Consider the following 14,799-nt stretch of genomic DNA (forward strand, 5'->3'; position numbering starts at 1 on the left):
CGGTTGAACGTACAGGTTTATGGCCATGCTGATTGCTGTAGTGTAGTGCTTATGTGACTGTGAATAAAAGGTGGCTGGGCTCATTGTCTCAGGGTTGGGGGGGGGAGGTGACAAAACTGATTTCCAATAAGACCCCCCCCTATTTCTATTTATACCTATAAGATTTTGCAGACTTTGGCTGTGAACTAGGGCCCTACAAAAAAAAAATTAAGTTGCGCCCCACTGCTTCAAATTGGGCCCCACTGGCTAGCCCTGAGTCTCATAGTTACTGGACCTGAGTTGCCCTGCCCTTGCATGAAGTCTTGGGTTTACAATTTTGGGAGCAGGGAGACTGCCTGCTGGGGAGTGGGTGGGCTGGCGAGCCCCCCCCCCTAGATTTAGAGGCCCTAGGCTTCAGCCTACTTAGCCTATACATAAATCCGTCACTGTGGGAAGGACCCCATAATCCCTGGAGAGGCGGTGCTAGTCAGTGTGGACATGGATAGGCAAACTAAGGCCCGGGGGCTGGATCCGGTCCAATCGCCTTCTAAATCCGTCCCACAGATGGTCCGGGAATCAGCATGTTTTTAGATGAGTAGAATGTGTGTTTTTATTTATAATGCATCTCTGGGTTATTTGTGGGTCATAGGAATTAGTTCATTATTTTTTTCAAAATATAGTCCGGCCCCCCACAAGGTCTGAGGGACAGTGGACCGGCCCCCTGCTGAAAAAGTTTGCTGATCCCTGGTGTGGACAATACAGAGCTGACTCAGTATAAGGCAACTTCCTGTCTTTCACACAAATTCCACAATGTTTTGACTTGTTTTTCTTGCAAATAAAGAATTATCTGAGGAGGAGGTCCTCTGACTCAAAACAAACTGGATGATTTGTGGATGACGTTTTCTTTAAGATCTTTCTTCAGCCACCTTAGGAACAGTCATTTTCTGCTTTGGGGAACATTTTGAGACTATAATTGCTGGTCTCTTTAAATTGCTCATTGTCGCTGCTGTTGTTTTTTCTCAGAAAAGAAGCAGAGCAATCCACTTTCCAGGGCCCCCTCCTCTCTCTTTTTTCGCTTCCCATAACCACCAAGCAAATGTCTCCGAGAACCGCTTCAGCTCGCTAATTTCCTTTAAAAAGATGCACAAGTTTCTAATGCTGGGGAATGCTGATAGTCGGCAGTGACAAATATGACCAACATTAGATTAAAATAACTGGCTGATAAACAAATTACTCACTAAAAATAAATATTGGATTAAGAGCTTTGGAGGGTAGCATAGTTATGGTAAGAGTGCCACCATGTGGAGCCAGGAGAATATCGTTTGGAAGGAAAGAGAGGGTGGTGGGGGAGGGGAGGCAAGCAGTGACAGCTCAAATTGAATCCTACTGTCTTCGAATTAATGCACCAGTTGTTTAAAATGCAAAGTTCAGAGCGTGTGTGTTTATTTTTAGAGTGACATTTGGCATGCGTGTGTTTGTGCACACGTGATCCTATGCACATTAACTTGAAAGTGTGCCCACTGAGTTCAATGGCACTTACTCCCTAGCAAGTGTGCGTAGGATTGCAGCCCCGTTTATGTCATGCATTCCCTATTTCAGTGGTTCCCAACAGGTGGTCCGGGGACCCCCAGGGGTCCGCGAGCTATGCCAGAGGGGTCCGCAAGATGCTATTAGAATAAAAAATATATTAAATATATTTCGTATGATAACAGATTTTTTGTTTTGGCCGCTTCCTGCATGAGCAGAGTCTAGCGCAAAACTAGAATTAGATAGAGGCAGTAGTTCTGCTGTATGCCGTTAGGTGGCGCTTTACAAACACTACTGTTTTGCAAAGAAGCAGTGCGCGCATTCTACTAACGCTCACCTCCCCAAGATGCTTTGCGCACGTCGGCTTCATTTGTGCGCTACTGCGCAGGTACCCTGTCTTCTCCATTCCCCTCCCTCCTCCCTGGCGCGCACTGCCTCTTTGCAAAACAGTAGTGTTTGTAAACAAAGCGTTGTTTTTCGCGGAAGCTACAGTTCGTGTAGTTAAAAATGGACCGTTGGTTAAAAAGTGGTTCATCTCATTAAGAACTGAAAATTAAAACTAACTGTATACTGATGGAGTACTCTGTTGTAACTGTAAAAAACGTATAAATATAAAATATAAAAAGACTCTTAATTTGGCTCTCACTTTTTAATTTTAGGATTAGGAATTAATGGGGGTCCTTGTCACAATAGCGGCTCGATGAGGGGTCCTCGAGAAAATTTTGTTGGGAACCCCTGCCCTATTTGCCTAGTGGGTTAAAGCTCCCAAGGCAAACTGCAATATACAAAGGGAGGCATCCAAGTAACACGTCGTGTCAGTGCAAGGATTTACGCTTGCACGGCAGAACCTCCCCTCCTCTCCTCCCAACATGTGACCCTTGAATCTGTTCTAGAGGCAGATTTGTGGAAGGTATGGGGCACAAAGGGAGGAGAGGGGAGAGTTCTATTGTGCAAGCCTAAATCCATGCACAGAGGGGACTCTTTGGTTGGATATACTGCCCACGCAGTGCAAAACCTCTAACTTTTATAACAAAAGTAATAGCTCCCAGCTAAGTGTTGGAGGGTTCTTAGGTTCCCCTGCTATTTTCATAACACACGGGGTCACTCCTGTCATTAGGCAGAGTGAGGCAACTGCCTCAGGTGTAAAAAAGCTGGGGGGTGGGCAGCAGCAGTGAGGTGCTGGAGATGTGCATGCCATGCAGCCTGCCTTGCTGAAACATGTCCTAGAGTCATTTTCAGACTATTGCTTGCCAGGTTGGAGGATTTGGAGTGTGTGTGTGTGTGTGTGTGTGTGTGTGTGTGTGTGTGTGAGTGTGTGAAATTTACATTCACTGCTTCATCCATACCCAGCTTTGCACACCGCTAGCATGCCCTCCCAGAAGGGAATGTGGCCCTCTAGCTGAAAAGTGTTCCTCACCCCTCCTGTCGGGCAAATGTGTCTGAAGAGAGACGAGAAATTCCCACATGGACCACTCTAGGCTCTGTTTCAAAACCAGGGGTTTCTGACTTCAGTGACTCCTCATGATTAGTCCAAATTGTATTGGCACTTTATACATTGGACTGACTTCGTACCCTGTATATGTTGTGGACTACAACTCATCCCTGTCATCCCTGACCATTGGGGCTGATAGGAGTTTGACTCCAACAACACCTGGAGGGCATCATATCTGATCAGATATCATCTACTCTGACTGGCTCTACATCTCTAAGGTCTCAGACAAATGTATCCCATCTCTGCTGTCCAAGATCCTTAAGATGATAGAGATTGAGCTTTCTGCATGCTAATGTGTTTGCTCTTTCGCTGAGCTGGGACCCACACAACCTAGGAAGGTGCTGTTCATTAAGTCACACCAGAAGTCTATCTAAGCTACTACTATCTGCTCTGATGAACAGGACTTCTCCAAGCAGAGATTTTACCCTATTAGTGGTGCTCTCAGGGAAGGACTTTGGGGCAAATCCAAATAAAGCAGGGGGGGGTAGCCAAATTTTGAAGTAAGTTTCCATCTCAAGGCAGAAGCGGGGCCATGCTTTACCTAGTTCAACCTTTGCCAACCTGGTGCCCTCCAGATGTTTTGGATTGCAACTCCCATCAGTCCCAGCCAGCACTGCTTGAAATTCAGCAGTGAGTGGAGCCTGTTTGATCTCAGCTGGAAGGGAGTTCCACAGAACTGAGCCGTGTTACTGAATGTACAACTCATGGTGAATATAACCCATGCATCTACATCTCACTAACTGAGAGTCCTGCAAATCAGGCAAGGATATAAGAAATCATGAGGTATCCCGGACCTAAGTTGTTATGGGCCTTGCAAAATTAATAATAGCATATGGGCAGCTAGTGCAAGATTTTAAGGACTGGAGTTATGTACTGGAGGCAGAGGCGGTTTTAGGGTAGCAGAACTGGTTCGGCCGCACTGGGCACCACATTGCCGGGGGCACCACAGCAATGCCATGGAATGGAGCGAGAGAGGCAAGGTGCACTGAATTTTAGCATCACATGGGACACTGCTGAAATTTGGGAGTCTGCCACTTCTGGTGGTGCTCTATCCCGTCCCCCGTCCCCCAACAGTCTAGCCACAGCATTTTTCACTAGCTGACTTTCTAGGCCAGGCCCAAGGGTAGAATAGTAAAGGGTGACCTAACTGTAAAACTGCATCCCACCTGAGAACCTGAAATTCAATTGGAAATGCCAGAAATTGAACTTGGGACCTTCTACTTGCAAAGCAGGTGCTCTGCCAGTGGACCACACCAACTCCACATTGTCGGTATTTATGCTCAACAAAGGTACCCTCCTAGCCTTGTGTTCTGTTCTCTGCCTCCTTTTGCCCTTTGCTTTTTTTTTTTGCCAAGACTCCAGACTCAAACACTAATATTGACTAGCCTTCTGGGTCAAAAACAGTAATGTCAGGTCTTGCTACTGACAATCAAGCTGCAACGCACGCACGCACGCAAATACCAGAGGGGGAACAAAACCTGACTTGTGGAATTTTCTCCCACGTACAGTGACTCCTGTAGCATATGTCTGACCAGGTGTTGTTGTGTTAATGCTGCATCTCTACTGCCGGTGTTAATACAATACACACCACACAGTGCTATGCCTACGTAATAGATAACACTTCCACTCTGTGCCAGGTGTAGCTGTAGTCATGCCAATATCAGCAGGGACACCATAGAGATTCCAGGCTCAGCTGAGGTCATCAGGAAGAATCAGCTGTTCTGTATGTTTGGAGGACTTCTGGAAGCCCTTCCAAACATACAGAACAGCTGATTCTTCCTGATGACCTCAGCTGTATGTTTGGAGGCCCTATGACAGGCATCCCCAAACTGCGGCCCTCCAGATGTTTTGGCCTACAACTCCCATGATCTCTAGCTAACAGGACCAGTGGTCAGGGATGATGAGAAATGTAGGCCAAAACATCTGGAGGGCCGAAGTTTGGGGATGCCTGCCCTATGACCTAACGGTCAGTGGTACCTTTACCTTTTTGAGCCACCTGAGGCAGAGTTTCAGGGTCAGCCCTACCAATAGGCAGAGGAAGCAAGTGTGGGACTAGGACATAAAGCTAAACTGTGCGTAATCAAAAAAGAAAGCAAAAGCTTTTGATCTCTTCCCTGTGACCACATCAGAGGAGGAGAGAGGAGGAAGTAGCTAGGTGTGATGTTTGAATGCAGCCAATACTGCTACTCCAATCTGTTATCTTTGTTTACACACACACACACACACACACACACACACACACACACACACCCTCTATAAACAGATAACAGGTTTCGGGATTGCTACCTTCCCCAATCTCCAGTGTCCTCTAGAAACCATCTTCTAACAATGTCCTCCCATCAAGACCCATTCCTTCACCATCTTTGGCCATTACAAAACACTGACCAAGCACTGATGTACTGTGCTCAGGCTTTGCTTTTCAGAGGAGCCCATAGCGAGAACCTCGCAACCCTGTTAGAGGACAGTTTAAGTTTGTGTAGTGCATCTTTAACCAGAACACCCTTCCTGCTTTTAAATGAGTATAAGACAAGCAGAGTACACTGCAGAGGAAATGAGAACATTATACAGCAGGTTCATTAAAATAAATCAACCAATCCTCCAACCATGTATAACAGTGGGGAATCGGGAGTGGCTCAGATACAGACCCTTGGTACGTGAGACTAAAGCGCTACAAGCACATGGACACCTTCATTTTAACCGGTGAAATACTGGAGGGTGTGGAATAGCACCCACAGTGGCCAAAGTGGAAGATAAATCGAGAACCTACATCTAAGTCTAATTGACTCCCTCATCAAACCAACCCATGCAGAGGGTGGCTTGTCTTGCTTACATGAATAAGCTGGAGTTAACCAATGCCTGCCTTCTGCTTCCTCATCCCCGCTAGATTAACCACACAAGTGATCCCATACAGTCAGGGATCACACCATGAATGGTCCCTGCTTGGATGGGCCAGTGTGGTGTGGCTTCATGTTGATAACACTGAGGGGGGAGGGAAACGTAAAAGAATAGGAGAACTCCCCCCCCCCCCAAAGTCACAAAAATATGACTGGGAAAAGGTGATAACTCTCAGCAATGCCACTAGGGTGGGGGACCTTTGTACTCTTGTCTCAGCTCTAACTAACCTTCAGTGATATGAAGGTCCTGGAGATGCCCAGGGGGAAAAGGATAGCGAATGGAAACTTTTCACTTTCCATTCCATTCACTTCCTCTTTTCCTAAATTATTTTACTTTTTTGCTTTTTGATGGTGAAGGCAGCTCTGGAGTGGCCTGATCAACCCCCTTATTAAGATTTAATGTCTGAGCCAGAAGGTGTTTCCTCATTGCAATAATGTGACCTTTAAGTGCCCAGGTTAATGCTAGAGTATTATTTGCAAACGGGGAACATGAACTGCCTCATTTAAGTACAGCTTTCTGGGGATCCAATTTTTCACCAATGCATTCATTCCTAATGCTCATAAAATAAAATAAAAAAAGAAGGAGAGAGGGAGAGAGAAGGAGACAGGGGCAACGAGGAAGAGAAGGAGATCATGGGTGAGAGAGAGAGAAAGGACAATACTTGCATTGTGATTTATTGTCGGGAAGATTGTCTGCAATGGTAGAGCACTCTTTCTTAATCAAAGCTTTATTAAATTCTGGTAATAAAAGGCTAAGTGTTTTTAGATGGGGAAGAGGCATAATAGGCTATTGCATTCTCTTCACGAACATTCATCCTGAGTGTGCGTGGGCTAATATAAGAGGCCTTTCCATCTGACAAATACTCTAAAGGGTAGATATGAACTGTTGCACATCAGTGCTACCAAAACCGTTAGCATTCGGTCATGATGTTCAAGTTCCTCTACCCCTCGCACCCCCTTGGCCATTTCAGATTGGATCAGAAACGAAGAGGTATCCCCCCCCCCAAAAAAAAGAATATCAGGAAATGCACCGATCCAGATTAACACACCCAAGTCCCATTGGAACTGGTGGGACATAAGGCAAGGAACCCATGCAGTAGATGGAGCAAGATCCAATTGCAGTTAGAGCCAACTAATTCTAGTTTTGTTCCCAGTCTCCTCCCTGCTGAGTTCTACAAAGGCAACACACAGACTAAGCTGGATGAAGCTGGCAACCAGAGACATCCTGTGGACTAGCTGTAAGCAAGAAAGCAAGGCGGGGTGGGCTGATTGAGGTTCTCCTAATGGACCAGCCTTCACTGCCAGGTCCTCAAATCCCTCCCACGCTGCAATGGGTCCTTGAACTCTCTTAAGGTGCTGCCCTCCCACCCACGTCCGATAGTTAAGTCTTTATTAACAAAGAAACACTCACAGCAGCTTTCGCAGTGCTCCAGATACACAGACACTTCTGGACTCTAGGCAGCTGTCCCCGAATTTGTGCCCTGAAAAGCAGTTGCAGCAACAGGGGCACCACACACACACACACACACACACACACACACACACACACACACACACACACACACAGCTTATGTATCTGATCTGACGGGGGTACACACATGTAACCTGAGGCTCTGCCTACATGGAAGCAATCACTGCACTTCCCTCTTCAACCCCTTCTAGGAGACGGGGGGGTGGGGGTGTCAGGCAGCCTGAACACTCTTCCTCCTCTGCTACATCTGGCATCCCTCCCTCCCTCTCGGTCTGCTCTGTCCCCCATCCTCCTCCTGCTGCCCTGGTTCCTGCCACACAGCAGCTCACCGGGGTCTCTCAGGCAAGGGTCTTCCCCAGCCCTGCCTGGAGATGCCAGAAACCGAATCTGGGACCCTCTGCATGCAAGGCATCTGCTCTAACCCCAAGCCAAGGGCCCTCCCCTATGGTCACTGCCAGTCAGAGTAGACATCGCTGGGATAACAATGGCATGTCTCAGGAGAAGGCAGCTTCACAAACATCAGAGCAGTTAAGATATTAATCTTGCCATTTTAGAAACGGCACCCAGGGGGGCATTTTCCCTCTTACTGCTTTTGTAAGTTATGCATTTCGAGGCACAGTAAATAAGGTAGGACATGACCTAAATATCACATGCAGCCTCCTCTCTTTTCGCAGTATTAGTCCTCTGTGCCCTGTTTGCCGTTTCAGACAAGCAGTACTGATTAGGATGAAGGAGGAAAGAGGATATATCTTTGGGGAAACGGGAACATTTCTACCTACATAGACAGTGCAGGAAAGGGGAGGGGTGGAATTCAGTGAGGAGGTGGAAAAGCTTACTTGATTTCAACAAAGCTGCCAGAGCTTCAACTGCTGCCCTAGGGAAAGAAAAGAAAAAGAAGGGAAATATCATCTTCTTCCATAATTTCTGTAACCTTTGGCTTCATAATCTCTCCCGCGGTTCCCCCAGCTACTGCAAACTGAGCAGAAGAGCTCTGTGGAAAAACCATCACACTTCCATCATCTTGCACCAGCTTGCAAGGCCTCATCCTTTGCGTTTGGCTCAGTTCTACAATTAGCCTTCTAGCCTTGCATTAGCGTTACACTGATCTGTAGTGACCAGTCAGTACAAACAGTTACCCAGTGAGTCATGAGGAATTAGGCAGCATGCTTTTCTTGACACGACTCCTCCAGATCTCGATCTCTTTTGCTGTCTAGGAAGCTCCCAGAGACCAAGTCAGACCATTGGGTCCATCTGGCTCAGTGCCAGATACATAGGCCAGCCGTTGCTCTCCAGGATTCTGTGCAGGAATCTCTCCTAGCCGTACAACGAAATGGCAGGGGTTCAACCTAAGACCTTCTGCATGCAAAACAGATGCTCTGCCACTGAGCCATGCCCCTTCCCCCAATCTCTCAGTGCTGGGAGAAACTGGCTCTGGATTCTAGCCAGGAACTTGTCACAACTGGTTTTCCAAACCAGTTGCACATCTACACTGCAAACATAAATATAGTTCTAGATATATGTGTCAGGGACTGGGCAGAGGAGGAGTGGTGGAGACCACCTCCCCAGCCTGACCCTTCCAGAGAATAAGAAGACAGTTCAGAATTACAACAGGGGTTTGAGGGAGATAACAGCTCAGAGGCAGATTGGGGGGGGGAGCTGGGAAATAATGGGAGAGGAGGAAGAAGAAGCACCAGAGGGCGACAACTGATGGACACAGTGTCTTTAGAAAGCATTCCCCCTCTCCCAGGCATTGAAAGTAGGAGAGCAAAGAACTCAGAGGCAGAGGGAACTTCTCAGCACCCGTAGTGATGACGCATGAAGGGAGAGAGGGAGGGGGGGAGACTCACTCGGGGCAATGCCAAGACGATGCATTATTCCAAGACGATGCATTTCCAAGCCTCTCTCTTTGAATATTGAATAAAAAGCAGTTGGTAAGGACTTTTCCTTGTCTTATCCATTCCTGGCAACCTGCTGTGGGGGTTGGATACTCTGCCGCCTGACAATATGTATGTATCTTGTATATCTTGATTTTTACCTTTTTGTTCTATTACTGTTCTTATATTTGGGTTTTAATGTTTCTTTTTTTATTTCTGTTATCTTTGGGATAAAAATGTCTCAAGTAAATATAATAAACACATTAGCGTAATAACTATTATTAATATTGTAAAATATCATTAATGGTACTGGAAGCTGCTGGGTGGCCCATCAGGATCAAGGCAGCTGTCACTGTGCTTTTTAAGCTGGGTTCACACAGCATTAGCCACAATCCATCTGCATCCTATAAGTATGTAAGTCAGTAAGTAAGTTCCTAGCCTAGCATGCTAACCATTTAACCACACAGCTCCACCATATACATAACATCTATTCCCCCATTGAACTTCAAAGATGGAGGACTGGTACTTCCAGGTCAGACATCATGCGGAAAAGTGCCGAAATGCCATTGTTGGGGCAGCTAGCAAAGCAGCTGAAAAGACAACAAGTTTCCGGAGCATAATGTCGCTGCTCTGTTTTCCTGCTTCTGGGAAGTTCTATGTGTCCACAGCATGCCACATACTGGCATCTTCATCTTCAAAGCCCCACATGCCCGCTGTGTTGTTTCACCAAAATCACTATATAAACAAAGCCTCCGATAAATCGCATTAGCTTTCTCACCAAGCCAATTATCAAGCTGCAGTCGGAAATAAATATTTTATTGCCATTCAGCTGCCATTTATCGCGTATTCCGCTCGGCAGCCAAGCCGAGGCGAGATTGTGGGGCAGAGAAGCCCACCAGCGCCCGCTGTTCCAAGGCTGGCCTTCTTCCTTGTTTGCAATGCGATCCCACCCCCTTCTCTGCAAAATGAATCAACTGGAGTCCAGCAAAAGCTTTGCAAACAAGCAACAAATCACCATGTAAAAGCCAGCTGGGCTGATGCTTCAGCGCACTGATTGAAAACTAGGGCAGTGATCAGAGCCACAGAACAGGAAGAAGAAGGGGAAAAAATTATAATGGCCAGGTGGTTACCGAGTGGTGGCCAGTGAGACACCAGCCAGTTTTGTATATCAGAATGCCACCTGATGGAATGGAAATGAGCAGACTGTGCCAGGAACACGGCAGTATTTCTTTGTTACATCTCCTTCTGTGTGCACCTGTGTATCTGTGCACAAATCAGAAGTGATGCATAAATGACAACGGGATTTTAACAAGGAAGATGGGGAACATCTGCCCTGTGCCGAATCAGACCCATGGTCCATCTAGCTCGGCATTGTCTACACAGACTGGAAGCGTCTCCCTCTGCTGAAAACCATACATCCTGCAGAAAGTCTAATTCATGTTAGGAAGCTGCCTTTCACCCTCTGGCCTAACAGTACTGTCTACTCTGACTGACAGTGGCCCTCCAGGGTTTCACGGGAGTCTTTCCGAGCCCTCCTTAGACATCTTGAGGATGGCACCTGGGACCTTCTGCATGCAAAGCAGATGCTTTGCCACAGAGCTTAAACCCTTTACGCTAAGAAGCTGCCAGGAAGTCAGACCCTTGGTCCACGTAGCTCAGTATTGATGACACTTACTGGAGGTGGCTCTCCAGGGCTCCAGGCAAGGGTTTCTCCCTGATGAGAGATGCTGGAGGTTGGGATCTTCTGCTTGGAAAGTAGATGCTCTGCCACTGAGCTAAGTATGAGACTTCCCAGGATGTAAGAAGGGATGGCTCTTCTCATTCTCCCTTCTCTCCCCCACCACACCCACACAAGGATTATGATTGTGATAATCATAGGTATGGCCAGTGAAATTCTCAAAGGGAATGCTAACAGGTGAGTCTGGTTGGCCACTGTGGGAACAGGGTGCTGGTTTTGATGGGTCATTGACCTCATCCAACAGCCAGGATCTTCTTATGTTCTCTGCCACCAGAATCGAGACCCGCAGAGGGGCTGTGGTCCTCTAGTGCCTGAGATGAAAGGTCAGTTTCAGAAGAGCAGGTGTATCCTGCCCATTTAAAAAAAAATCCCATCAATGGGTTGAGGCTGAGTTCATCCCAGGAACATGTGAGCACAGGAAGCTCACATGAGACCATTGGTCCACCTAGCTCAGTTTTGTCTACACTGACTGGCAGTGGAAAAATTCTGCACCCCTGCTTGGGTTCCAAGGCTCCACTCCTTGGTCTCCAGGCTCTGGATCTGACCCTCTAGCAACACTAACACAGGAAAGACCAGTCCTTATTTAGCCCCTGCATTTCATGTATGTCACAGCCTTGTTGGGTTGCCAGACTTCCATGTAACATAACCTGAAGTCTCCAGGTTTGCCCCAGATGGCAGGTTGTGGGTTTGAATCTCCAGTTGAGAGATGATGATGATGGTGGTGATGATGATATGATTTTTAAAAATTATTAAGTATGCAGCTTGCAAGCTATAGCCCAGCAGGAACACTTAAACCTATCTGGACAGAATCAAGTAGGCTAGATTAAATGTTCCCTGCCCAGGCTCCTGAAGCAGGTGAGAAGAAATGGTCCCCTCACTTCAGCTGGACCTGAGAACATCCTCTGTAACTAAGCTTTCTATCTTGCTTTCCAGTGAGTGATGTGAAGTCTGGGACGCTCCTGACCGTGCAACAGGAGTGATGCAGTAGAACAGTACAGAGAAAGTGAAAAGGCTCTGAAGCTGTGAGCATATGCTGCAGCAGAACTCTTGACATTGTGCCCAGTGGAAAACCTGATAATTGCCTCAAGAAAAGATGGGAAATACACAGACAAAGCTCCATTCCAAAAACCCACAGACCCTCGCCAAGGAGATTCTGATGAATCCCTGTAAAAGAGAGCCAAGTTTCACTCCACCAAACTCTTTTAAATCTACCTCAAAGAGAGGGTTGGAGGGAAAGAAGATAGATGATAGATGATAGATTAGATCAGGCTTTCTCAACCTCGGCCCTCCAGATGTTTTGAAACTACAATTCCCATCATCCCAGATCACTGGACCTGCTAGCTAGGGATCATGGGAGTTGTAGGCCAAAAACATCTGGAGGACCGAGGTTGAGGAAGCCTGGATTAGATAGATAGATAGATGATAGAGATAGATAGATAGATGATAGATAGATAGATAGATAGATATAGATAGATAGATAGATAGATAGATAGATGATCCAGGGGAAACTATGTAAAAACAATGTTGTTAGGATGGAGCAGTCTATTTCTAGACCATAATTCCATTCATAAATCCTGTCTATCCCGTGTCTGCATTAATCTGTGGGTTGTTGTTGTTTTTTTAAAAAAATAACTATGTATGACATTTTATACTTATATACGGTACATATTTTATCAGAAAATGCCATTTCATGCATATCTTATTTCAATGTGCATAATGTGCATATTTCTAAGCATATTTTACTCCAAAATATACCACTTTGTTTTCCATATATCGATATGCCTTTGAGCTGAGGATTGCAAAATCTGGAGAATTCATGCTATGGTCCATTTATTAGTCCAAGAGGTGGAGATCTGGTCAGTTCACCGAAAGATGCTAACCAAACAAAATTCTCCTCCATCTCTAGAACTTCAGTGTTAAAAAAGGAGGCTTGCAGAGCTTCTAAGAGGTAAATTAGTCAAGTAGAACTTTAACTGATAGAACTTTAACTGGTTTAATCACTGAGAGCATTCATTTTATTGATGGGGATGCAAAGCAAAGGCAAACATCACTTGCTTATTAGGGGGAGGAGTTGCCAGTTCTCTTGTGTGCTGCTATAATACTGAACACAAAAGGAAATCTTAACCATCGCTGTTAGCTTTTTCAATTTCTTATGAGATAAGTTGCTATTTAACTTGCACATTATGGAGAATGGGCTCCTAGATGGCTGCGGCAGAAGGCAGTTCAGACTGCAAGCACAAAGGACCATATTTTTCAGAGCTTCTCCACTTAAATGCCTTCCTGTGTGTACTTAAACAGCACATCTGAGTGAAAAGTTTGCAGTAATTTCCACCAGGATGTGCCACTTCACCACATACAAACGGCATTTTAATGTGGGTTCTCCCCCCCCCCCCGCATTCCTCTTATGAATTCCTTCCCGTGAAACATCCCAAAGCGATTGAGAACTGAAGTCAATTTCAGATCCAGTGCCGATACAGATTGAGATAAGATTCACCACTGTAAAGGCTTGTGGGGAAGGGGAGGGCTTCAATAGACATTGCAAAGACAATAGAGGTGGCGTCAGTCTGATAAGTAAGGGAGAGCATTTTGAAGGGTAAGTTCCAAGTCACATGGTATGGAATGGGCCTCCTGATGAGATGGTATGCAGCTGCAGGAGGCTCCCTTCTGCAGAACTCAAGTGATTGGTTGGGTCTCTGAGACAATCTTCTGCAGTTAGAGCACCCACACCCCCGACTACAGACCTACACCCTCAGGGGGAGTACAACCCTGACCAAAGCACACAATTGACAAATTATCTGGACTGAGGGTCGAGGGAGCACCTAGTTGGGCAAGTCATTGCTAGCACCTTGTTCACATCATCAGGCCACATCATTGAAACTGATCATGTGATGTCACAGGAAATGCTGGAAATACAGTGGTACCTTGGAAGCCGAACGCCTTGGCTCCTGAACAAATCAGCTCCTGAACAATCAAAACCCAGAAGTGTGTGTTCCGGTTTTCGAACGATTTTCAGAAGCCAAATGTCCAGTGTGGCTTCCACGGCTTCCGATTGGCTGCAGGACACTCCTGCGGCCAATCAGAATCCATGCTTTGGTTTTCGAATGGTTCCAGGAGTTGAATGCACTCCCAGAACGCATTCTGTTCAAGAACCAAGGTACAATGGTATTGTATATTATATATATATATATATATATATATATATATATATATATATATATATATAACCCACACTCCGGGTTACGCATACCACACGTCAGCAGCAGAAATATGAAGTTACACAGTTCAGAAATAAGCATGAATAAGTTAAGACTTAAAAACCCAAGGAACCTACATGGGAATATCGGAAACTGCATTATACCAAGTCAGACCATTAATCCAGTATTGTCTATTATAATAATTGACAGTGGCTCTACAGCAAAACTTTCCTATCTCCACCTGCAGATGCTGCAGATTGAACCTGAGGCTTTCTGCATGTAAAGGAGATGCTCTACCACTGAGCTATGGCTCCTCCCATGTGTCCACATGGTCTCTCTTCGCTTTTCAGTCCTCATTTATAAGTAGCAGTTAAACCCCAGTTTCCCAATTTGGATGTCATAATAAACTGTTGTTTTACAAGCCTGGACAAAAGGACCAAAGCTAGGCATGTGGAAAGGGGGATGGGTGGAGGAGGAGGGAGCAAAGAGACACCCAGCTCATTCATGGGCTTGTGGTTGGACCATCCCAATACCTCAGAGACAGCTTGGGTGCCATGCAGATATGGGTTTTTTAAAAAAAAACCAGGTCCGTGGCTGTATAATGAAATTTGTATTTGTTGCATTTGTATT

The 14,799-nt window shown here is 46.0% G+C and overlaps 1 protein-coding gene across 1 annotated transcript in view; it reads right to left on the reverse strand.

Moving 5' to 3' along the window:
• AGBL1 (AGBL carboxypeptidase 1) overlaps positions 1 to 14,799 on the reverse strand; it is a 145,133-nt gene that overhangs the window by 80,686 nt on the left and 49,648 nt on the right. Inside the window, exon 6 of the mRNA XM_035131745.2 lies at positions 8,200 to 8,237. Coding sequence (XP_034987636.2) covers positions 8,200 to 8,237 — 38 coding nt within the window. The remainder of the gene's footprint in view (positions 1 to 8,199; positions 8,238 to 14,799) is intronic.

Source organism: Zootoca vivipara, chromosome 14 (assembly GCF_963506605.1).
Source record: "Zootoca vivipara chromosome 14, rZooViv1.1, whole genome shotgun sequence".
In the NCBI taxonomy this organism is placed as follows: Eukaryota; Metazoa; Chordata; class Lepidosauria; order Squamata; family Lacertidae; genus Zootoca; species Zootoca vivipara.